Source organism: Sardina pilchardus, chromosome 3 (genome assembly GCF_963854185.1).
Source record: "Sardina pilchardus chromosome 3, fSarPil1.1, whole genome shotgun sequence".
NCBI lineage: Eukaryota > Metazoa > Chordata > Actinopteri > Clupeiformes > Clupeidae > Sardina > Sardina pilchardus.
This window is the reverse complement of record NC_084996.1, coordinates 39,511,697-39,537,384: the sequence shown is the minus strand read 5'-3', so window position 1 is coordinate 39,537,384 and position 25,688 is coordinate 39,511,697. Positions and strand designations below refer to the sequence as shown.

Sequence of the window (25,688 nt, the reverse complement as noted above, 5' to 3'; positions counted from 1 at the left end):
TCAAGCAGAACGTTTATCTAAAAATCCGTTGAATTGAGGTGGAATGACCCTTAGACAAAAACTTAAAAATCTAAAGTTTTAGCAAACTGCCTCAGAGTGTCTGAAAGGCCTCAGACCTGGAAGTGTTAACCTGTAAGTTGCTCTTTACACCTACTGCACAGATATAGTGAAATCGATCCACACATTGAATTGCATTGTATACATTTCTGTGTAGTTAAACATTTTACCATTGCTTATTTCTTAGATTACCATGAAGAATTCATTCTTCTCTCTGATGACAAAAACGTCTCTATGCCTTTACAAATTCAGTTGAATTGAAGTCTCTTGATGCTGAACTATGGGAGCACCTACCTTGTGTGTGGTAGAGGAATTGGCAGTGAGATGCACATAAAAGGATCAAATGTGTTACTCTGCTTCTGGCAGTGAGGGCAGGTGAGTGAGGACCTGGAAGAGAGAGAAGGTTCATTATAAATGGGTTAGGCAAAATCAAATGTATAGCGTGTCATGAACCAAGGCAAATAAGCTTTAGAGACTGTAAAAAAGTACTGTGTGAATGAGGGGATGTAGAGAGCTACGAAAGCTTTGGTGAAAAATATTGGTTACAAATTGCAATATTCCAATTCCAATAGCACAGTGGGTCATGAGAGAGCAAAATGTATGTGAATTTCTACCACTGGTGGTACACCATCGTTCTTTTTTTTTTAAATTTGGTTAGGTTAGAAGGACTACAACCAGTCTATAACCACTATAACCAGTCAGTGATAGTCTGGTTAACACCAGACCACTTCTCGGTCTCAATCTCAATTGCTTCAAAGGGCAGCAAATATTTCTTGTAAACCAAGGTTTCAAATGCAGTTGCTTACTAAGAAATAATACACCATATCTGTCCAGCCATGTGTCTTCGGTGCAGCCATTGGTTGTGTCTATTTATCCTTCATTAAAGTATATAAAGCCCACCTCATGCCGGATAAGTAATTGTGATTGTATACTGGGTTTTGGTGATTTGGAAACAGGCGTCAATGGGCTACATTCTAGACAGACCTGCAGAGCCAACTCAAATTTGCAAACATGTTTTTCTGGGTTCACCAGTCACTTTAAAGGTCTAAAGCCTACATTTTCACCAATCCATATGGATTACTCCACAAACCAAAGCAAACTAACCAGCGGTGGTGGAGTTAGAATGACTACTTGGGACACAGACCGGTAGGCCTACGCGATTTCAGCATCACTCTGGCTCTGGTTTCGTTTTTTTGGGGGGCGAGCCGAGTCCTGAGGACATGATAGAAACTAGCAAACCAGCCTTCATTCTCCTCGGAATGAGCCATTTACAGTGCCTATAGAAAGTCATCATACCCTTTTGAAATAGTTACTTTTTTTGTCTTACAGCCTGAAATCAAAACCCATTTTAAAAACAATCTTTTCCAGTTCTATTTACAAATTTAGCTGCACAACATCAAAATAATGAAAAAAAAGTCAAAACTAGAAAAACAGGGTTGGAAAAGTCATCATACCCCTGACTTAATACTGTGTAGAGCTTCCTTTTGCTTTCATTACAGCCCTCAATCTGTTTGTATGTCTATTATAGCTTTGCACACCTAGATTGGGGAATATTTGCCCAATCTTCCGTGCAGAATTGTTAAAATCCAGTCAAATTCTGTAAGGAACGGCGATGGACTGCTCTCTTCAAGTCAATCCACAGATTTTCTATAGGATTTAAGTCAGGGCTCTGACTTTGCCACTCAAGGCTACTCACCATAGAACCTATATCTCTATGGAGGCCATAGAACCATACAGTAAAAAAGTTCTGAAATTTAACACACATATTCCTCTATGTCCAATGACTACTTTCAACAATTTACAGACTCCAGACCCCAAAACTCCAGCGCCACCAACAGGTCAAAATTCATACAATTTTTAACAACATTAATGCAAGTAGCTCTGCAATGCTTAGACCTACCAAGCTGAAAATTGCTCAGTAGATTAAATAGTCAAAAGTAATGACCCCACCCACCTATTTACAAGACTAAACCATTCAGGCTGTAGCGCCACCAACAGGACAAGGTCAAAAACGTTCAAAAAGTTTCACAGGTCACAAATTTAATCCGATACTCACCAAAATTTGCACAGACCATCTTCAGACAATGACTTATAATTGCATTGCATTGTGGAACAATTGACGGAAGTGCTCGCCTGTAATAGCCAATCCAAATTGGCGGCAAAGCCGCCACACAGGAAGTGAACCTTTATCTCAGCAAGGCTTTAATATAGACAAAACAATGACTACTGCCAAACAAACAAATGCTGGGAATACTTTATAGGGTCATTCCACCTCAATTCAACAAATGCCTTCTGCTTGACCATCTCAGATTTGCCTCAAACTTTTACCACCTAAAGAGTAACCATTTAAACTAACTTAGCCAAAATATTAGCTTGGTATACCTAATACATCCAGAGAAAAACATTTTTGAACATGGTACCCCCATTCTGATTTTTGGCAGATTTTGCACCCTCATCTAAATCTGCAGCAAAGTTCAGATGTCATTATCTCAAAAAGCGTTCAAGCTAAAGACTTTAAATTTTCTGTGAATAAACATTATTCAGATGCAGTTACCAATGCTAAACTATGGCATGTTTGCTAATATAAGGCTAATTCAAACCCAAGATTCACGATGAGACGAGCTACAACCTTTCCTTTACTGTCTATGGCTACAACCTTCGGAAACATCTAGAAACCCCGGCAACTCGTTGCAACATTCTTTCTAAAAGACGATGGTTTCCAAAACAACAGCCAGATCAACTAGCAGTAGCAGCCTGCTGGCGTGTAAGCTAGCGAACAAAGTCACTATGTTTAGCTAATGTCAAACAGTCCAAAATATTACGTGTTTGTGCTGCACTGATTGAACAAATACCATAGATCTCCGCGTTTACCCTCTTTGGATTGAATGAGTTACGTCGCGCCATAAAACCTTTTTTACCTCAAACTCAAAACGGAATGTAACAGATGAAACTATGGCAATGCAGTAGCCTACCTATGTTTACTTATGGTAGCTGATCAATAGTTATGGTTATAGTTATTTAGCAGACGCTATAATATAAAGCTAGTCTCCTTAGGCTTTCTCAGTGAGTAAACAAGAGCCATGTGGCCAGTGAAATCGGGCATGTTCTTACCATTCAAAAGCCAATGACACCTTCAATTGCCTGTGATCTTAGCATCTGAATGGTGTTGGGCGTGTCTCCGTCCACAGAAATCCTGCCTGAACTACTGAAAATGCTTGGATTTCTTTTTATCTCCTTACAAATCGCCATCAATAGTAATAACTATTGATGCAAAGCGAAGCGATACACAATATGACCGCTGCTCAGTCCTGCACATTCTCTCCATCGCCTACTCCATCCACTCCATCACACACACACACACACACACACACACACACGCAGACACACACTCACACACACACATGCGCGCGCTGCACCGGAAAGAGAGAACACACACAGAATACACACAGATAACACAGAACGCACACAGACACAGAGAGAGAGAGAGAGAGAGAGAGAGAGAGAGAGAGAGAGAGAGAGAGAGAAAGAAAGAGAACACACACAGAACATGCACATACTACACACATGCAAACACACACACGGGCACACAGAAACGCACACACACACACACACACACACACACACACACAGAGGCTAGTACATCACACACACACTCACTTCTCAGCTGCGGTGGTCTCACACAGTGCTGCATCTCACAAAACATACTCAAAGATGTGTGTGTGTGTGTGTGTGTGTGTGCATCTGTGTGTGTGTGTGTGTGTGTGGTTGTGTGTGTGTGGGGGGTTGTGTGTGTGTGTGTGTGTGTGTGTGTGTGTGTGTGTGTGTGTGTGTGTGTGTGTGTGTGTGTGTGTGTGTGTGTGTGTGTGTACTGTGCATCTGTGTGTGTGTGTGTGTATGTGTGCATGTGTGTGGGCGTGTTTGTGCATGTGCTTGTGTAATTTTTTTTATGTACATGTGTGTGTGTGCTGGTGCGTGTGTGTGTACAGTGGGTACGGGTTGAGAATGCACCTTCTCCCGCGGGACTCCCGAAGAGATCCCGCAGGCCGTCAAGCCGATTTTTTTCGAGGCTAAGGCAATGTACCCAAACAACCACCAGGTGGCAGAAAGTTTCATCCCGCATTTCAAAATGATGAAGACCGCATATCCGTCAATAGTCGACTCCTTAATCTCATTTAATCATTACAATGAAGGTGATGACTGGCGAAATTATTCAAACGACGTTTCAATGAACCATTGTTGAAATTAATGAAAATGGTTATAGAAAATCGCCTACAGCCTAACGCCGACACAGCTGATTCTTTGATTGATTCTAAGCTGTTTTGATGTAGGGGATGGGTAAACTGGCGCGCTACAAACATGCTACCAATCAAATGTAATATTAGTAGGACTAGCCTACTTAGACACTTTAGTCATAGGCAACGTTGCCATGTTAATTTGGGCTAGAAGTGCTTGCTTGTGGTGGCGCTCCTGTCCGCTGCTTCTCCCGAATTGTGTGGCAAATTTGTCAGCAATCAGCTTAAATGTCAAATCATATTTATTTCTCTTTGTCGCCATGGTATTGGGGGAAACGCGGAGAAACGAGATGGTCAGTCCTCGTATTTTTTCTTCGCGTTTCGTTATAAGAAATATATAAGTAATGTAATGGTCAATTTGCTGCGCAATTGACCAAGCAACCGCGGACCGACAGAAAAAGAAAGCAAACGTTGCTGCGGAAATGCTTGCTAATTTGATGTGTTTAAACGTAGAGCCATACAATAAGGTGTGTCTGTTATTATGATAATTTTCGAGCATAACTGGTTGTCCATAGCTCAGTGACAGGTGTTAATAGCCTTGCCATAAGCACTGCTGCAGGTGCTTCTTTTATTATGCGGTTAGAGCATAAGCGCTTACTCATATAGACTATAACTCAGGGACAGGTGCAAAACCACCAACTGGGATGGATCGAAGGGCAAGCAAGCACTGCCACACAACGTGAAGGCCTTTGTGTTGTCAACACTAAGCAGAAAGTTTCCTACGATGGGGAGAAGTGGTCGCAAGGACTGCATCGATAAGATCAACGAATAGCCTACAGTAATGTTTTACAACCCAGCTGGTATCCGCTGTTCATTCCGACATATCCCCACTCGGCGGTAGGCCTAGGCCTATTTAACTTTTTTTTTTTTTTCAAACAACGTGCCATTCCGACATGAGGTCATTAATAGGCTATTAATGTCATAACTATTAGGCTATCATTAGGCTTACTGTGCATGGCTGTAGGCAGCTATGAGGACACTGAGATCTGGACCTCATCGGTTTTGAGAGCTGGAAATACATGTGTTTGCTAAATATCGGTTGTTGTGCATGTTGCGTTCGCGACTCGGGGAAGTGAAAGCAGTTCTGTAAAGACATTGCAAGTTTTCATGGCGATCATCTGCGCCGCGCCGCGCAGCTGTAGCTGATTGTGAAAGCCGATTGGAAATACATAAGTTTAGAGCGAACGTTTCAACTATGTTTGCCATGGTAGACAAAAACACTCAAATAAAACAATAGCCTAACAAATAACTGCATGCGTAATGGACACGGCTCTATATCCTAAATAATTTTCGAGGTTCGCCATTTGGTAATATGACCTATCCTTACTGACAATATTTGGATTGGACAATTTAGATTGAGCACAACTAAAGTTGCACGAAGGCAAAATACAGTCCTAAAAGCCTATTCTATATAGCCTGGCCAATATTGTAGATGTGCAAAAGCAGCATTTGCGTGTGTGCTTGTCGGTGAGGTGTAGCCTACAAAAATGAGCATAACATCTGATTATTAAAGTATAGGATATAGGCTAGAGAAGAGTTGGTTTAAAATTCAAGTGTAGTAAAAAAGTTTGTGCACATCCCCGGTCAAGGTGCAGAACAAGAGTAGGCTAAATCATGGGTCTTCAACCGGGTGTCCGCGACCCATAGGGGGTCCGCGGAGGTACTGCAGGGGGTCCGCGAAAATATTTCGTCTGAAGCGTTTTTTTCTCTTCCAAAAAATAACATTTGTCAAAGTTAACATAATATTCAATGAAAATCGCTTCATATTCGTTTTTAAATAACACATTGTAGGCTATCCATGAATCATGCTTGTGATAATGTGACCCCTGTAACATTGTGTTACCCAATGGAACACTTTCCCCCCCGTGCGTTTTAGTTAAACAGCTTCGTTTTCAGCGGCATCTGACCATTTACAAACTCGTTCTTTTCATTCTGGGAGATACATTACGTTTCGACTGTTTGATTTGTTTGCTTAATGTCGGGACTGATGGACCCTGAACTTTGCAGGGTAGGCCTAGCCTATTTGTGTCATGTTTTGCTTTGTTTTTTTGTTTTTTTTTTAAATGAGAGTCTGCGGTCTTTGCACGTCAAGGCGTTCTGCGTGAATTCATTAATCCAACGTTCTCCGCGATGTCATACCATCAAAATGAAACGATAACGATAATCTTGTGTGTTTGTGTTTCCTTGTGTAAGACAAGTTATATTTACACAAGATGAAGAGGCTCTCTGTCTGTATCAGGTTGAGCAAATGAAGCTTTGCCTGAATTTAGCTGAATTTATACCACCAGAGAGGGTTAAAGCGGAGCTTCTCACACTTGAATATTAATTCGCCAATGTGAATGTAACGGTAAACACAGCAACGTTATATCTAAGACAGCGGCAATATAAACGAAAAATGATAGTAGCAGTGGTAGCCTATAAACGGGATAATCAACTCCGCGCCGTGCGTTTATAGGAAAATAATGCACGGCAATAATGCCTGCGGCGTCGGGAGCTTATTAACACTTCGAACGTGCATTTTTTTTCCTAGAAACGCACGGCGCGTCGTTGATTATCCCTTACATATCCACCTTCGTTGACCCTTGTGACATTCATTCTATTATAGGACGAGTTTATGCAACACTATGTAGCCTAAAGAATTATCAGAAACGAGTTGTATAAAGCAGTTACCCCCCTGTTAATAATAACTTATGTTTAGAATGTGTGCGTTCGTGTGTGTGCGTGCGCGTACGTGCATGCATGTAGGCACTAATGACTGACGGTTCAAATGATAGGCATGATTTGAGGTGTGCCAGGTGTGGGGGTCCGTGCTCAGTCTCTCTCACAGCCAAGGGGTCCTTGGGCTGAAAAAGGTTGAAGACCCCTGGGCTAAATCATAAAAAATGGAAAAAGGTTCGCACACTTGAAATCCTTCTTTTTTGATTTGATTTTATTTTCTTTATCACAAAGGAATGACGTTTCGACCGTGTGGTCTTCTTCAGATTAAAATTCAAGTACGTGCGCTATTTAACCCCTCGAGACCGACTGCAGTCTGCTGACACAGCCAGACGACTCTCCCAACCCATTCATTCGTTTTGGCCGATATAACCCATTCATTCGTTTTGTGCGTATAGATTCCTGCATGCTGCATTACCGTGACCCTTTGCCTACCTTGTGGATGATTTTTTTCTCATTGGAATACAGCAGGACAGAATGCCTTTTATCTAACAAACGCAAAAGCTGAGATTGTTGGAAGGACTAGGCTACTCAACAAACTTGTTTTTCCTTTCTGGGAGATCTCGTTATCGTTTTGGATTGTCGGATTTTTATACTTATTGTTTGGACTTATGGACAATGAACTTTGAGGGGTGGTTGTTAGTGCTTTACAAAGCTTTGTGTTAATAAGTGTCGGTCCTCCTATCCTTCAGCTCACTGCGCGATGCAGTTGCGCATAGTGGCCAGCCACGAAGTCATTAACTGTTTACGACACAATACATGATATTTGTGTTTTTCGTTTCTTAGATTTAATGCATGTTTGACATGTAAACAGGCCTTCAGTCCGTTAACTTAAGGCCTTCTTTTGCATGGGGTAATAACCTAGGCTATTATGTGCGTAGTGGCTGCATACTCTTGATTATAATAAGAGGCAAATTGTTAGGACAACTTAAACTGACTTCCCCAATGCTTCCCCACAGCACATTACATTTTAATATAGGCTAATATAGGATGAACAAAGTCTATGGACTTGCTATATTAAATCCAGTAGCCTAATAATTCTATGTGCCACGTCTTTTCACGATTTCGCAAGTGATGTAGTAGGCTACGTTTAAACATCGACAAACGTCTGTGAGACTACCCATTTCATGAAGAGCAATTGTCTTGTGCGATCATTCCCCCTCCCCCACACTTGTCTAACCAGTTCACTAGACATTATAGCCTACCTATATGCGGCATTGAGGACGATTGCCTCCCTTCCCCCTCTCTCTCGACAGACACTTCCTGACACTAGGGCTCGGGATCAAGACATCAAAACTTCGCGGGCACAGCCACATTGGCAGCTTCACTCCTTAGTTTACTATGGATTACTATGGATTTACTCCCGCCTTTTAGTGTGTTCCTGTTACTTAGTTTTTGCCTTCTTGGTAGTATGTTGCTGTGTAGTGGGGTGTAACAGTGCAACCCACGATCGCAAGAGGAAAAGAATAAATCGCTACTATATTTCTGCTTCTTGTCTTGTGCATCTGAATGAATGGATATTACGTTCAGTGCGCTACCAAATGGCGGCGATATTCCTAGAATGCAAGGCGTGTGCCCGAGCCCTATTATGTAAATGTAAAAAATGTGTGTGTGTGTGTGTGTGTGTGTGTGTGTGCGCGCTGAACCACGAATTCACATATTAACTTTTCTTTTCAGCAGACATCGCAATCATAAAAAAATCGCAAAACGTTTTAATAAAATAATGCCTCTTGTCTTAATGGGTTCCGGAGGTTCATAGAGTAAGTTTTGAACCCCGGTCGCTGACGTATGATTAAGATGCCTCAACCAGTTACGCCACAGTTCGAGTGTCAACCTCTTCGCACTTAGCCAACAAATATAAAGGATTCAGTCAGTAGAGTTCATTTATTCGCGGCATGCATTTGAAACGCCGATCAAAAGTTCTGACATGAACTGACGTTAGTCATTAATTCACCACATGATAAAATGCTGTTATATTGACGCACAGTAGCCCACGGTAGTCTATGTCTATCTCTGAATCAACATGAACATGCATAACGAGATCCATATATTCTAAGTTGCTAGAAACTTATTTTGCGGAGCTAGGCCTACTGGTCGATGGTTACAATGAATCACCCTCACTGCCCTATCGCATATCTGACCATTCATTAATGTTACAAAATGCGCGATCTTCTCCATGCATGTAGCCTACGGTTATAAGTAAAGTGACATGATAGGCATGTAGGCCTATTAAAGATATTTCTGTTAAATACATTTTATTTTCAGTTGTCAAAAGTGGTGGGGACAAAATCTGTGATAAAGTGCTGGGTAAGCTACCCAGCGTCGCCGGTTAAAATGAACATGCCTCCGTTTTAAAATAGCCTATAGGCCTACACATTTCTAAGTATTCCTAGCATAAATGTAGACTAAATGTCCATCTTGTCCATCTCTTTCGTCTTCGCCTTGACAATAATAGCCTATTCACGGAAATGCGGGCTTGTAACCGTAATGAATTAATGAATTAATCTAAGGTTGCCTATCGAGTCTTTCAGGTTGAATTGAAGGCTTCTAAAACCATTTACATTAATTTCAACAATGGTTTATTGAAACGTCGTTTGATTATAATTTCGCCAGTCATCACCTTCATTTTAATGATTAAATGAGACGGATTAAATGAGACGGATATGCGGAGCATTTCTCTCCCTCTCCATTGACCAAAACGTTGCTCTGGCATCTTTGCTGGACTGACTGAGTTATAGGCTACGTCGAGTGAGAGAGCCAGCTGTGAGGTAGCCTACGCTGTAAAACATTCGAAAACTCTGAAACTGCAATCTGACATGCCGAGCGAGATGTCTCTTTTCTCTGCTTGTCACCAGCGCGGTGTCTTCGGGTTTTTCCGTGTTTTCCGGTATGAGCCGAACCTTCATTTTATTAGGGCGGTCTTATGTTGCCCCCTTGCGGTTGCACTTTTAATTAAAGTCCCGATGCTTCGGGAGTCCCGATGTGCGGGAAAGAAAGGAGCATTCTCAACCCGTACCATCTGTAGGTATGTGTCGGTGTGTGTGTACAGTGGGTACGGGTTGAGAATGCACCTTCTCCCGCGGGACTCCCGAAGAGATCCCGCAGTGCGTCAAGCCGATTTTTTTCGAGGCTAAGGCAATGTACCCAAACAACCACCAGGTGGCAGAAAGTTTCAACTGCATTTAATGATGAAGACCGCATATCCGTCAATAGTCGACTCCTTAATCTCACTGAATCATTAAAATGAAGGTGATGACTGGCGAAATTATTCAAACGACACTTCAATGAACCATTGTTGAAATGAATGAAAATGGTTATAGAAATCGCCTACAGCCAGCGTTATAAGAAATATATAAGTAATAGTTAAAGTCTTCTTCCGTATTAAACAGATAGCCTACGGGACGCTCTTTGTTCCGTAGGCTATTTTAAGGAACTACTCAATGCACACACACTGGGTAAACTGGCGCGCTACAAACATTAAAATGTCAAATCATATTTATTTCTCTTTGTCGCCATGATATTGGGGGAAACGCGGAGAGGCGAGATGGTCAGTCCTCGTATTTGTTCTTCGCGTTTCGTTATAAGAAATATATAAGTAATAGTTAAAGTCTTCTTCTGTATTAAACAGATAGCCTACGGGACGCTCTTTGTTCCGTATTTTAAGGAACTGCTCAATTCACACACACTGGGTAAACTGGCGCGCTACAAACATTAAAATGTCAAATCATATTTATTTCTCTTTGTCGCCATGATATTGGGGGAAACGCGGAGAGGCGAGATGGTCAGTCCTCGTATTTTTTCTTCGCGTTTCGTTATAAGAAATATATAAGTAATAGTTAAAGTCTTCTTCTGTATTCTCTGCCACATTCGACAACAGCATTCAAGTTCCTTCTCAGCACGATGACGTGACTTTGCTTGCTGTTGGCCCAGATTAGAACAACATGCTCGAATTCACCAACAGAGTCGCGGCAACGTTGGTAGATACCAGTGATGCGCGGGTACGTGTCTGAACGCCCCGCCCCGCCCCGCCGTTTACAACTAACCCGACCGCAACTCGGACCGCAAAAAAAAAATATTGAAATACAGGACCCGACCCGCTTCCCGACCCGCTTATTGTAAAAAGTAGCCTAGTCTAACTTAGTCGTAGCGTCATTGAGCTATGCAAAATTGGTATCTCATATGCATGTAAAACAATAATATAGCCTATATTGCCTAATTATATATAGCCTATAATTGCTCAGAATTTGGGAAACATGCATTTAGTCTACCTTTTTTTTGTTCCGTGTCAGCATTCATCCAAAAATGTGGCTGTTTGACTCAACATTGAACATAATTAGCCTAGGATTTTCCTATACAAATTCTGTTTCAGCCGTTCCTCACATGAATGCCTTGAAGCTCTCCCAAGCATGAAATGCAGGCATAGAATATTATTAAGAAACTCTTTATTAACGTCTTCATCAATGGACCAAAAGTCCATTGCTCCGCGATTATAAATTGCAGCGAGATGAAACCTTTATTGCACGACGTGGGGAAGAGCAGACGTGGGGCTTTCCAACGAGCCACTAGGCCTATAAGTTGCGCAAGGACGCACATATTGCATGCTCATACCAATTGTATAGGCTATATGCCTTGATGACATTAAATTAAGAAATATTTCCTGATTTGGGAAACTTTTAGTTTATTTTTCTTTCCATAATACCATTCGATCTTGCTGGAAATTATCAGACTTGAGAATAGGGATGGCGAAAACTACTAATTTTCTTGACCGACCACCGAGCCTCATTAGCCGGTTGAAACCGGTTAACCGATTCGTTTAAAATATTATACGCTATTTGAAATAACAGCCACGCAGTTTTGCAACTCTGTCGCATCTCTCTGTCCCCCGCTCACACACACAGCCCCGGCGGCGGCGCCGCATTTTCACTCACGTCACTGTTTTTAAAATCCCCTAGAGCGCGAAACATGAGTCCCGCAAACCAAGGAGCTTGTAAATAAGTGGAGGACAAATGGCTCCTTCGTTTCGAAATGGTTTGGGTACAAGGTGATCGCGTTGCAAATAAAGGCGTTTGTCTAGCGTTAGAAGCTCATTTGAAACTGAAATTGCCGCGGCTGAAAATGAAAACAAGAAAATGACAGCTCCGAGGAGACGCCGCTATAGCTCCGAGGAGACGCCGCTATAGTTTGAGGAAGTAGGCCTACTAACAATAATAAAGAAAGATGATCATCATTACCTTATCTGTTGCCATTGCTGACCCTTCCTGACCCTTCCTGAAATGTAGATGTAATGTGTTTCCAAATCTAAGCCCATCTTATGCGGAAAGTTGCTGCAACACGATAAAAAACCAATGGATAAAACGGGCACCTCCAGATTGCGAAAGACGCACCGGCCAAGGCATGCGTGCGAATGTTTTTATTGGTTTATTAAGTAGCCTACAAGCAGGCGAGTTATTACAAATTTGAGTGTGAGGGATAATTTGTTAACTTCACGCAAAAAAGACCTTGGAATGAGATGGCTAGCTGTAGTAGCGTTTAGTCCACTGTCTATAATATTTTTTTTTAACCGACTAGCGACAACTTTGATCGGCTAACGTGGATACGGTCAACCATCGGTCAAACAGTCACCGGTTAACATCCCTACTTGAGAAACACGCATTGCATCGGCAACTTCGCTGCTCAGTAGACGATTCAGCCACTTTCTGTAGAGGCCAGCAGTTCGAGATAAAAGCTGCAGATCATAGACAGAGAAAGCATATGCTCTGAGAACAGAACACAACTGCATGTCAAGTGTAGCCGAGGGTCTGTCTACGCAGAAACAACAAGTGCATTTCTACATGTTCGTGACAAAATGTGGGGGATAGAATCGCGTTTCAGTGGGAATGCTGCAACTTATGTCTTTTTCTTCTAAAGACAATTATGTACGATATAAATGACAATTTATTTTTTTTACCGACCCGACCAAACATGACCCGCATATCATTAAAAATATTTTTTCTTGATCCATAACCGCGGGTGACCGCGGGTGACCGCGGTCGCCCGCTCGATTTGGATCAGCCCGCGCATCACTGGTAGATACGGATGCCTGCTCTTCAGAGCCATCACCACAAAGGAGCACTAGAGCCTGGTGCAAAACCACCAACTGGGATGGATCGAAGGGCAAGCAAGCACTGCCACACAACGTCAAGACCTTTGTCAACACTAAGCAGAAAGTTTCCTACGATGGGGAGAAGTGGCCGCAAGGACTGCATCGATAAGATCAACGAATGCCTTCGCAAGTCCCGAAACCCTGGCGATACATTTTCTTTCCTTTAATTCAATAAAACATTGTTTATCTGAAGAACTTTTCCGAGGTTGTCTTGTCTACCAAATCCTAAACTTAAATAGAGTAAACATTTTATCTTATGAAAAAACTCTTAGGAGGAACAGTTAGGCAGCCCTTCCTCCATTATCGTAGTAGGACTATAGGCAATTTATTAGAGGGGTCAAAAAAAACTAATAAAGTAGGCTAGACTAAATGTGTCACTTTAGTGATTGGCTCTTTCAAATGCAAATTAGGTGGATGGGCTTTTGAATGGGCCTGCTGCAGGTGAGAGGACAAATCCTACGAATTTATTGTTTTTAGAAAGTGCCATTATCATTGCCATATTCTCTTAAAACATAGGCTATATATTTGAAAACGAGTTGATTAAAGGCTTCTAATGGTGTCTCTATAATATGATAAAAGCAGAGATTGAGATGTGTGTTTGGAACAGTTTTTCAAATCCCCCGGGGGTATTTAGACTCCAGGGTGTTAAGCACTCATTCACAACTGTCCCATCGCTAAATGCTCTCTTGTGTTGCGTGATCACACAAGTATACCTGTCGTAGTGTGCTTTTAATTTGATATGCCTAATTATTATCTCCGCCAAGGATATAGGATGAACAAAGTCTATGGATTTGCTATCCAGTAGCCTAACAATTAGGCTATGTGCCACGTCCGATTTCGCAAGTGGTGTAGTAGGCTAGGCTACATTTAAAAACAGACAGCCGCCTGTGAGATCCATTTCATGAAGAGCATTATTGTCTTGTGCGATCATTCCCCCTCCCCCACACTCGTCTAACCAGTTCACTACATTATAGCCTATAGCCTATGCGGCACTGAGGACGACACTTGAGCCCGACACTATGTCAATGTAAAAATGTGTGTGAGTGCGCGCTGAACCACGAATTAACATATTAACTTTTCTTTTCAGCAGACATCGCAAACATAAAAAGAATCTCAAAACAGAAAATCTTTCATTTCTTTTAATAAACCGATTCATTTTGTTTTGACGGGTTCCGGAGAGGTTCTACGACTGGGTTTCGAACCCCGGTCGCTGGCGTACGATACCTATGCTTCAACCACATGCGCCACAACTGGATGTGAATCTCGAAAGGGTTTATTCGGCATATGTACTTGAACGTCGCCGTACTTGAACGTCGCCGGTTAAAATGAACAAGCCTCCGTTTTAAAATAGCTTAGGCCTACACATTTCTAAGTAGGCTATTCCTAGCATGTAAATGTTGCCAAAATGTCCATCTTGTCCATCTCTTTCGTCTTCGCCTTGACGTTGACAATAATAGCCTATTCACGGAAATGCGGTCTTGTAACCGTAGCCTAATGAATTCATGAATTAATCTAAGGTTGCCTTTCGAGTAGCCTATTTCAGGTTGAATTGAAGGCTATTTCCTTCTGATAGGCCTATAGGTTTCTAAAACCATTTTCATTCATTTCAACAATGGTTTATTGAAACGTCGTTTGATTAATTTCGCCAGTCATCACTTTCATTTTAAGGATATAGGATGAACCAGGGGCGTAGCGTGCGACGGTGCAGCGGTGCAATGCACCGGGGCCCCTGAGCTTCGCAGGGCCCTTTACTTGTCGGAATTTGCCCCGCACATCCTAGCTTTGCGACTTAAAGTCAAGTGTTGTCATCAATGACGCCGTCTCTTCCTATGCATAGGCGAACTGATTATTATTTAACTCCTTCACTATCTCCTACAACTTGGTCTCATGGTGGCACCTATCCATTCCCCAATTCTTGTATTTTCTCCTACCTTCCATATCATTTTGATTTTACTAATGACATTTCAATGTTAGAATCAAAATTAATCAATAAAACTAATACCATTAATGATTATTTTATCGTCAACTTACAAGATGTTGTAACATGGCCTGCTGGGAAATCTGTTTGTCCAGTCATAACATTTTTACGTCATCTCTGATCATAGGCTGCTGCACATGCTAGCAAATGTAAACAGGTATAGGCTACTACTCTTACTAAAGTCGTGGAAAGTCAGCAAATTAATAAAGACAAATCTGAGGAGTGCCATGGGTCAGGAGCGACTGAGTGGATTAGCCATACTCTCCATCGAAAATGACAGGGCGAGGAAATTGGATTTCACCAACGAGTTTGCTGAGCAGAAGACACCCAAAGTAGGCTTACACTTCTGACGGGTGAGTCCAAGGGTTTTTGCTTATACGGCAACTGATCGGCGAACAGGTTAGTTAAATGGCCGCTGTGCCATAATTTATGTGTCTGTTTGTTCTTTGATGAGTTTGCAGAGAGAGGCGCGCTCAAACTCCAAGATATCTCCTTCTTCGGGTGCGAGTTAAATATCGTAGCCTATTCCAATGTGCAAAAGAACCGCACTCACTAGCTAATTATCTTATACTTTATTGTAGCACCATGCCTATAAAACAAACGCGTTTCGGCGTCAAGCCGTCCTCAGTGTGTTCTTTGATGAGGCCATTGTTGTGCTGCAAGGGAACGTGGTGTGTTCAGTTGAATGAATTTGTATGCATTCTGTTTTTGATCGTAGGCTGTGTGCAAGTTACGCAAATAGTCGCTGTCCATGTAATGATGACCGTGCGTGCATTCTTTCCCTCTGTGGTCGGTCGGTGTGTGTCTTGAGATATACAGGGATGGGTCGAGATAGCGCGGGGGGGGGGGGGGGGGTGGAGGGGAGGGGTCCAGCGCCAGACTTGCACCGGGGCCTTGCGCAACTACGCTACGCCACTGGGATGAACAAAGTCTATGGATTTGCTATCCAGTAGCCTAATAATTAGGCTATGTGCCACGTCCGATTTCGCAAGTGGTGTAGTAGGCTACATTTAAAAACAGACAGCCGCCTGTGAGATCCATTTCATGAAGAGCATTATTGTCTTGTGCGATCATTCCCCCTCCCCCACACTCGTCTAACCAGGTCACTACATTATAGCCTATATGCGGCACTGAGGACGACACGACACTTGAGCCCGACACTATGTCAATGTAAAAATGTGTGTGAGTGCACGCTGAACCACGAATTAACATATTAACTTTTCTTTTCAGCAGACATCGCAAACATAAAAAGAATCTCAAAACAGGAAGTCTTTCGTTTCTTTTAATAAATCGATGCATTTTCTTTTGATGGGTTCCGGAGAGGTTCTTCGACTAGGTTTCGAACCCCGGTCGCTGGCATACGATACCTATGCATCAACCACTTGCGCCACAGCTAGATGTGAACTTCAATAGGCTTTATTCGGGAAACGCCGGTTAAAATGAACAAGCCTCCGTTTTAAAATAGCTTACACATTTCTAAGTATTCCTAGCATGTAAATGTTGCCAAAATGTCCATCTTGTCCATCTCTTTCGTCTTCGCCTTGACGTTGACAATAATAGCCTATTCACGGAAATGCGGTCTTGTAGGCCTAACCGTAATGAATTCATGAATTAATCTAAGGTTGCCTTTCGAGTAGCCTATTTCAGGTTGAATTGAAGGAAATAGTCCTTCTGATAGGCCTATAGGTTTCTAAAACCATTTTCATTCATTTCAACAATGGTTTATTGAAACGTCGTTTGATTAATTTCGCCAATCACTTTCATTTTAATGATTAAATGAGACGGATATGCGGAGCATTTCTCTCCCTCTCCGTTGACCAAAACGTTGCTCTGGCATCTCTGCTGGACTGACTGAGTTATAGGCTACGTCGAGTGAGAGAGCTGTGAGGTAGGCTGTAAACATTCGAAAACTCGGGCGGTCTATGTTGCCCCCTTGCGGTTGCAGTTTTCCCGATGCTTCGGGAGTCCCGATGTGCGGGAATGAAAGGAGCATTCTCAACCCGTACCATCTGTATGTGTCTGTGTGTGTGTGTGTGTTCATGTGTGTGTGTGTGTGTGTGTATGTGCCTGTGCTTGTCTGTGTTTGTGTGTGTGTGTGTGTGTGTGTGTGTGTGTGTGTTCCTGCATGTTTGTGTGTGTGTGTGTGTGTGTGTATGACCGTAGCATCCAGCATCCAGACCAACCATTCTCTTTTAAAACATATATATTTGGAAACTAGTTGATTAAAGGTTTCTAATGGTGTCACTTCTAATGTTTCTAGGACAGAGATTGAGATGAGTGTTTGGAACAGTTTTTCAAATCCCCAGGGGGGGATTTAGACTCCAGAGGGTTAATACCACCATCTACAGGCCGATGGGTATACAGTCCTGAATGTACACATACATCCACTTATTTTATAGCCCCCCATGGATGAAATTCCACAAAACTTGGCATACTCCCAGAGGGTATCGCTTTAATCATACACATTGGGGGGGGGGGGGGGGGGGGGGGGCTGTGGCGCGGCAGGCTATAGCGCTCGTGCCATATGCGGGTCCGAGAGCCCACGGGGACCCAGGTTCGGGTCCGGCCTGCGGTCATGTCCCGATCCCACCCCGTCTCTCTCTCCCACTTGTTTCCTGTCTACCTCTTCACTATCCTGTAATAATAAAGGCAAAAAGCCCAAACATATATACTTTACATTTTTTTAAAAAAAAATAAAAAATCATACACATGAAATTTGGTGCAGTTCATAACATCTCTGAAGATAGGGGCAATTATAGCAATATTATATTGCATTTTACATTTTTACCATGGGGGTGCAAATCACAAATGACTGGTTATAAGCTAAGTTTAAAAAAAAAATAAAAAAATCATACACATGAAATTTGGTGCAGTTCGTAACATCTCTGAAGATAGGGGCAATTAAAGCAATATTATATTGCATTTTACATTTTTACCATGGGGGTGCAAATCACAAATGACTGGTTATAAGCTAAGTTGATCCAGGCTCTTGAGACCAACATACCATAAACATTTTGTCATCCTTGGTGCCACGGTTCAGGTAGTTATGTAGGAAAAACTGTAATTTTTGACCTTCAGGCGGGGGCAGCACGGGGGTGGAGTGGCCCCCAGGGACGAAACGAACATTTTCCACAGAAGTCTAGTGGGGCTACATGCCCACCAAGTTTAATGTGCTCCGGTGTTACGGTGTCCCGAGAATCGTTGACCAAAAATTGACTGGAAAAAAAACTTTGACAAGAACTATATGACTATATTTGACTGTTTTTCCAAGATCCACCGAACGGTGAGCTTTATGAATATGTAAACACCGAAGGTACCAAATGAAAGAGTAGACTCTCTGCTTTCACCAGGAAAAAACGGTTTGTTTCTATCGTTTTCCGTTCTTTAGTAATCGTCAGTAGAACATGGGTTAGTTTTGCTAAAAACACCTGTTTTTGACCAAAACATGGAGAAAACGATCTTTTTGTGAAAATCAACTTTTTAACGTTAGCGATTCAGGAGTATGTCTACCACGATTGCACTGTTATCTCGTCAGTCTCGTCAAGGTTGCTAGGGACTCTGATGGTCGCTAAAGCCTCTGAACAGGACGGTAGACTTAGCAAGCTAGCACTAGCAAAGTTGTTGTTAGTCTATATAGCAATATCCAATGTAAATGGATCATACCGTTCACGTGTTTTCCATCCTTGATGTAAGAAGTAAGCATATTTATTCCCTGCATCGCGTGCAAACTAGATCCACTGTGGTCGATCTTCAGTGTCTTTGCTTGTTGCATGCTGCATGCTGTCTCTGCATGTGCACTATAGGCAGATACTAATCATCCAAATGGCACTGCTGTCATCTAGCGGTTGGGATCGCTAGTACAGTCTGTTTACAAGCCTGAAACTCTGCCAGATCGTTCCCAAGCCCACCCAGGAGTCCTCCCCATTGAAAAAGGCAATTGACGTCTATGTCTAAATTGACGTTTAAAGACGTCAATGGCAGTGAATGAGTTAAGGGTTAAAGGTTGAATATTTCCTCATTGTTTCATTTAAGGCATTAAGATCAATTTCCGAAAGATGATTTTATATTTAACTTTAAGCATGTCTTCCAATACTTTTGGAGGGCACTGTTGCAATTGCATTTCTAGCTTGGCTGTGCTACTGATTGTTGGTGTTGTGGACTTATCTTGTCAAAGACTTTATGTGCTTTATATGGCTACTTTGTCATTTCAATTGGTGGAACAAAGCGGACAATGTTAGAGATATTTTATTGATTTAAAAATGACTGAATAAGGATATCAAATGAAACAGATACATGCCTATGAATAGCTCTTTAACCCTTTGTGGACGGCCCATTGAAATATGGTTCCATTTCGAACCATGGCGTGTTCACCGTGCTTGAATCACGCATTTAACCTCACAGATGGAAAGAACTATGTAGATACATTGTCAACAGCGAGCCAATCACTTTCAAGTAGTTTAGTTCGTTTTGATAGCCTATTGGCTGAGTTTTATGTCATTTTACATCTTGTGATGTATTGCCCCGCCTACAAAACTTCCGCGTTGGGCTCATTCACGGCTGTACAATGAATAAACATGTCGGACCGTAAATATCCTCAAGTGCATTTTTCAGCTGCTGAGGTGGCAGAAATGTGTTGTCAACACATAAATGATGACAATAGCAGTGAAGACAGTGAAATAGGTGGCTAATCTAGTGGAGAAGAGTACGAGTTGGATCGTGAACTAGATGAAGACTTTCATGACTCTGACTCCGACGACGACTAGCAGCTACAATGACAACGATGTGAGTAAACAAATAAAGTTCTTGAAACTCAAGATTGTATTTTACTACTACTTACACTACTTCATAAAACTTCAGCTTCATAAAACATTATATTTTCGCGGGATAACACTCTGAATAGACCGTGCCTTTTGTATGGTGTGTTTTTTTTGTCTGTCACAACTGAAAGAAATCGCGCCTCGTGTTTGTTTATTTTTGATCGCGCTTTATCTCACTTGTGGGTAAATTCGCCCTGCTTTGCCAACATTGTAGCGTTGTTAGCATATTCTATGGGCATGTCTGGATGAAGAGCTGAATATAGGATGGAAGGAATAAAGAAATATCAGTGTTACTCGTTCTGTTTAGTTCCAGAAATGTCTATTTTTGCTCCCTATAAGAAAAGTAATGGCATATAAGAAAGTAATGGCATGCCTAGTAATTAGCAACCTTCTCTGACTGAAAGTTGCCTTGACCTAGGTTTTGAACAACAAACTTTTTTTTCTCTCAACTTCTAGACAGAAAGTAGCCTAATGACATTTAGTTAGTAAGCAACCTTTCTGCTACAACCTTTTTTCTGACTGAATCTAGCTTTGACCTAGGCTGTGAACAACTTGCATTTTTTTTTTTCATCAACTTCTAGAAAGAAAATAGTGACATGTAGTCAGTAGCAACTTTTCTGCTACAACCTTTTCTGACTGAAATTAGCCTTGACCTAGGTTGTAAACAACTTGTATTTTTTTTTATCTCAACTTTTAGAACTCAACATTCTCCAGGTTCTGCCACCGAGTCAGAGGAGGATGAGCCTTGAACCTGAAAGGACCAGAAGGAATGCCAGAGCGACCGCGCATAAGGAGAGGACGAGGGAGAGCTGCACATCCGGTGAATCAATCTGTTGTCCAGACATATAGCTATGATGATCCAGACATGCTCAACCAGTTGCCATCTTTCCGTCCTGTACGCCAGCCTGGCGTTCACCTAGATGTACAAGTAACACAAGGTACCATGACCAAAGTCAAAGGCCATAGATTTTTTTAAACTTTTTTTTTTACAGATGCCCTCCTGCTACAAATGCACCTACACAAATGCTTTTGCCTGGGAGGAAATCCTCAGAAAGCCCTATTATGGTGGCACAGATGGTACATGGAAAGAAACCAGTCCAGACGAATTGGCACAACTGATGGCCGTTGTAATGTTTTGTGGCCTTGTCCCAGTTAGTTCTTTTTACAGATACTGGAGCCCCAAAACCATGTACCATGGCCTGTGGGCACGCAGCATAATGTCAAGAGACCGGTACAAAGCATTGATGCCAATGCTCCATGTTGTAGATACTGGTGATGAAGATGAGCGTGATAAACTGTGTAAAATCACTGGCCTGTTAGAGACTTTCAAGGTGACGTGTAGTAAAGCACTTTACCAACCATTCCAGCATGTTGCTGTGGAATGGTGAAATCAAAACATAGTTTATGCTTCTGTACAAAACCCTGGGGAATTTGTCACTGATCACATTCATTGGGTACTGTTTATAGTGATTGACAATAGATTATTGTTTATTGCACATGAAAGCAGGAGGCACTTTCCATTACCATTGATCTGACATTAAGTGTTCATTCACTATTGATTGTTTATTGGAAATGCACTTACCAAATTAATTTGAATGTATTGTTGATCATAAATAAGAGATTTTTTTAGATTTTATTGATTGACTGTTCATACATGCTTTTTCATCCTAAATAAGAAGCACTTTTTTAGTTGATGGTTGATTTTTTGTCCATTGCTGCTTATGTTTATTGATTGTTATTTTTTGTGATTTGATAATTGCACTTCTTTATTGAGTTACCACATCTAAACAAAATGACTGAAGCAATATGATTTGTAATAATTTATGTTTGCAAATAAATCAACTAAATACAATCAAAATAGATGTTGGGTGTTTTGGTGGTTTACAAATTTAAAAAAGAAGGTTAAAATGCACATATTTGGGTTATTTAGGTGCAACTTTTCGTGGGTCACTAAAAGGTTAACACTTTCTTTTCCATAAGGATTTGTATTACCTGTCCTAAAGTATAATGAAACATACCATATATAGCTCTGTCTAATGGACATATGGGCAAAATAACTTATTTTGACCATTCTGTCTGGATTTTGAGGTCAAATGTCAAATCGGGCAGTGAAGACATTCTACTCTGTAAAGATTTTACAATTTTCTGGAAACGTACAGGACATAATGAATTGACCATAACTTTTGAGCAGAAAGTGATACATTGATTCTGTTTTTTTCCTTGAGTAGGGGACACTAGTCTGTCATATACTCTATGTTATTCTCTATCTACAACAGAAATTAGAGAAAAATAAGATTTATGTTGAAAAACCTTTTTTTTTTAATCATTTTTTCGGATTAATTTTGAGCATATTTATAGAAATAATTATGGTACCCTCACACATAATTATTTATGTTTTATACCATTTTAAAGTGCTCTTTCTTCTGATTACAATGGTGTGTATATTTTATCTCTGCCATGTAGTATGGCCACACAGTAAGCTTTTTTGTGCCACAAGGTCATCAAGTGTGGAAAAAATGGAATGTTCGAGGCTGTCAATAAAGGGAGTCACGAAAGTATTCATCCAGTTCACGGTCCAACTCGTACTCTTTTCCACTAGATAAGCCACCTATTTCACGGTCTTCACTGCTATTTTCATCATTTATGTGTTGATAACACATTTCTACCACCTCAGCAGCTGAAAAACGCACTTGAGGATACTTACAGTCCGACATGTTCATTCATGTCATTTATTTAAAATGACATAAAACTCAGCCAACATGCTATCAAAACGAACTAAACTACTTGACAGTGTTTTTTTTTCATTTTTCTTTTTAGTTTTTTTCATCGGTGAGGTTAAATGCGTGATTCAAACACAGTGAAGACGTCATGGTTCAAATTCGAACCATACTGTATTTCAATGGGCCGTCCACAAAGGGTTTGACACTATAACTCAACTTCAATCACCCATGCACGCGTATAACCATACTTTACAGCTACCCTAAATTATGGAAGATAGATAGATAGATTTTATTAATCCCCAAGGGGAAATTACAGTGTTTCACAACAACATCCAAATACATACAAACATACAAAGATGCAAACATACATAAATTATTCAAATGTTATTCTTTTCACTCTGCTCAGGGGGGAGTCATTATACAGTGCATTGCAGTGGGTAAAAAAGTCTTTCTGTATCTCTCTTTCGTACAGCTTAGTTGTCGTAGCCTCCAACTGAAAACACTTTTTCCTTGACCAGTAAGTTGTGTAGTGGATGTAAGGTACAATATTGTCCAATATATTTAAAATGTAGATAACACAAGCACAAGTAGCCAAGTAGTAGAGACGGCACATACCTATATTGGGCCTGAAAAAGTTCCTGAACAAAAGAACCAGTTGAAAGCGATGGAGATGGTCCTTCTGAAGTGTCATCATGTTCTTCCACAGGAGGCTAAAAAACAAATGAAAGTAAGATCAACTTAATTATAACACGTATACTAAACAACACAAAGTGCACATGACAATAGTTAGACATTTATGATGGGAGTCCATTGTTCTACCATGACTAAGTAATGCCTGTTGCTAGGTAACCGGGATGGTGGCGACACCATCGTCTGGCATGCTTTTATTTATTTATCTTTTTAAAGCAACACCATGTAGTTTTTCAACCTTTATAATACATTTCTAAGACCCTTGTGATTGTACATCGATTTACAATAGGTTGAATGACACGTCTGCCATAGCCTGGTGGTGTCTGTATCGCTTTTACTGGCACTACGGAACTTTGGGGTTCGGGTACGAACCGGTACGAACCAAAGAACTACAAAATTCGACTGCTTATACGGCATAGCCTACACTTCCCCCACCACTTCCTCAAATTCAGTGCGAGCCCAATAGCGTGCATGTTGAATAGACAGTTGATGGCCGAAGCAGCAGCGAAACCGAGTGTTATGATACAAGTGTAAACTTTGTAGGCTACAGCCTGATGTTGAAGTAGCGATTTATGACGAAGCCCCTTTTATATTAGGACGAAAAACAGTCAGTAGCCTAAGCCTATGTCTTGAAAGTAAATCACGATTAGACAGAAATAATTTGTTAGGCTAACTAACCTATTGACTGAGTCATGTTTGTTTATTTAGCCTACTTTTCTGGTGAAAGTGTCTTGCCACAGTGTGCAAATGCAAATCGACTTTTCTACTTTGCAGATTGCTTCATATTATAATATTGACCATATAGCCTATGCCATTAGGCTACCATAGGCCTACAAACAATTTAATTATCATTCTGTAAGTAGGCTATAATGACGCTGCCTTATTAGCTACGCAATCTTTTGGCGTTTGAAAAAAATAAAACCCATGAAATTATATTCATATGATGATATGCTGAAATGTATGCTATAGGCTACTGTAGGCTACCTGGAATATACATTTCACACGCAACGCAGGCAGTCCGGGTTTGCCCAAGACGTGAGAACTCCTCCTGCAGAATTCGGCTTGTCAACAAATGCACGTGTATCCTAGCTCTATCATCTAGTGCAGGGGTCAGCAACCTGCGGCTCTGGAGCCGCATGCGGCTCTTTAGCGCAGCCCTGGTGGCTCCCTGGAGCGTCTTCAAAAATGTATGAAAATGAATGGGGGGATTTTTGTTTGTTTGTTTTAATATGGTTTCTGTATGAGGACAAACATTCTTAACGTCTTCCAATGTTGTAAAAATGTGCATAATAAATATTAAAAGTTCAACATTTCTGTCAATGAAGATTTGATAGCCTGCGACACACGTTTCAGGGCGGCGCCGTGCCAGGCAGGTGGCTGTATACCTATGGTTGTAAACAAACTGGCGGGTGTGTCAGCATGGGCCATGCCATGGATCCCAAAGAGAAAAAGAGAAAGATAGCCGATGAGATCAGAGAATTTAAGGCAGAATGGACCGAAACATTTGCTTTCATTTCCATTGCGGAAGGATTGCCTGCATGTTTGCTTTGTAATGAGAAGTTGGCGAACAACAAAAAGAGAAAGACATTTAGAAAGACATTTTCAGGGATGGCATGCTACATTTGCAGCCGACTACCCAGTTGGGACTGAGAGGAAAAAGTGCGATTGCAGTAGGGGAGAAATTTTGTTGCAACCTGAGAGATATTAAAAAGTGGAAAACAACGGTTCACGGATGGTGATTACACGAAGTTGAACTTAAAGCACCATAGGCTACAGCGGAGCAGTCACGTGGTGTGTCATTCTCTCCGAGATGCGCTGCAGGGAAAAACATTTAATCATGAAAGCTCATTATGTAGCCTCGTTGTAGCCTACTTAGAAATTTTGATAGTAGGCTAATATAGATAATATACACTTACAACCTGTGTTGCCTTCATATAAGGCTTACATAAGGCTTTTCATTTTTTGCGGCTCCAGACAGATTTGTTTTTTGTTTTTTTGGTCCAAAATGGCTCTTTGAACATTTTGGGTTGCCGACCCCTGATCTAGTGTCATGCTGCCAACCAAACTGCTCGGGAGTTGGTTATGTGTGCTAGTTATAGCTCAACGTGTAAATCTACCGCCTAGGCTACTGACCAAACAATTATCTTGAAAAACAAAGTTATCACTTGTAAGATTCTGTCATCATATTACAAGAGCTCTGCCTCTCCAAACATGTTGGGCGTGCAAATATATGCCACTACGTAAATACCATAGCATACAATATCTGGTGACCAGTGT

At 41.3% G+C, this 25,688-nt stretch overlaps 1 protein-coding gene across 2 annotated transcripts in view; it reads right to left on the bottom strand.

Annotated features, from left to right (window-relative positions):
• The window catches only part of usp31 (ubiquitin specific peptidase 31), a 150,868-nt gene that overhangs the window by 94,274 nt on the left and 30,906 nt on the right, over positions 1 to 25,688 (bottom strand). For both annotated transcript variants that reach the window (XM_062533282.1, XM_062533283.1), the window contains exons 3-4: positions 23,337 to 23,431; positions 352 to 444 (exon numbers count right to left, since the gene is read on the bottom strand). In XM_062533282.1, coding sequence (XP_062389266.1) covers positions 352 to 444; positions 23,337 to 23,431 — 188 coding nt within the window. The remainder of the gene's footprint in view (positions 1 to 351; positions 445 to 23,336; positions 23,432 to 25,688) is intronic.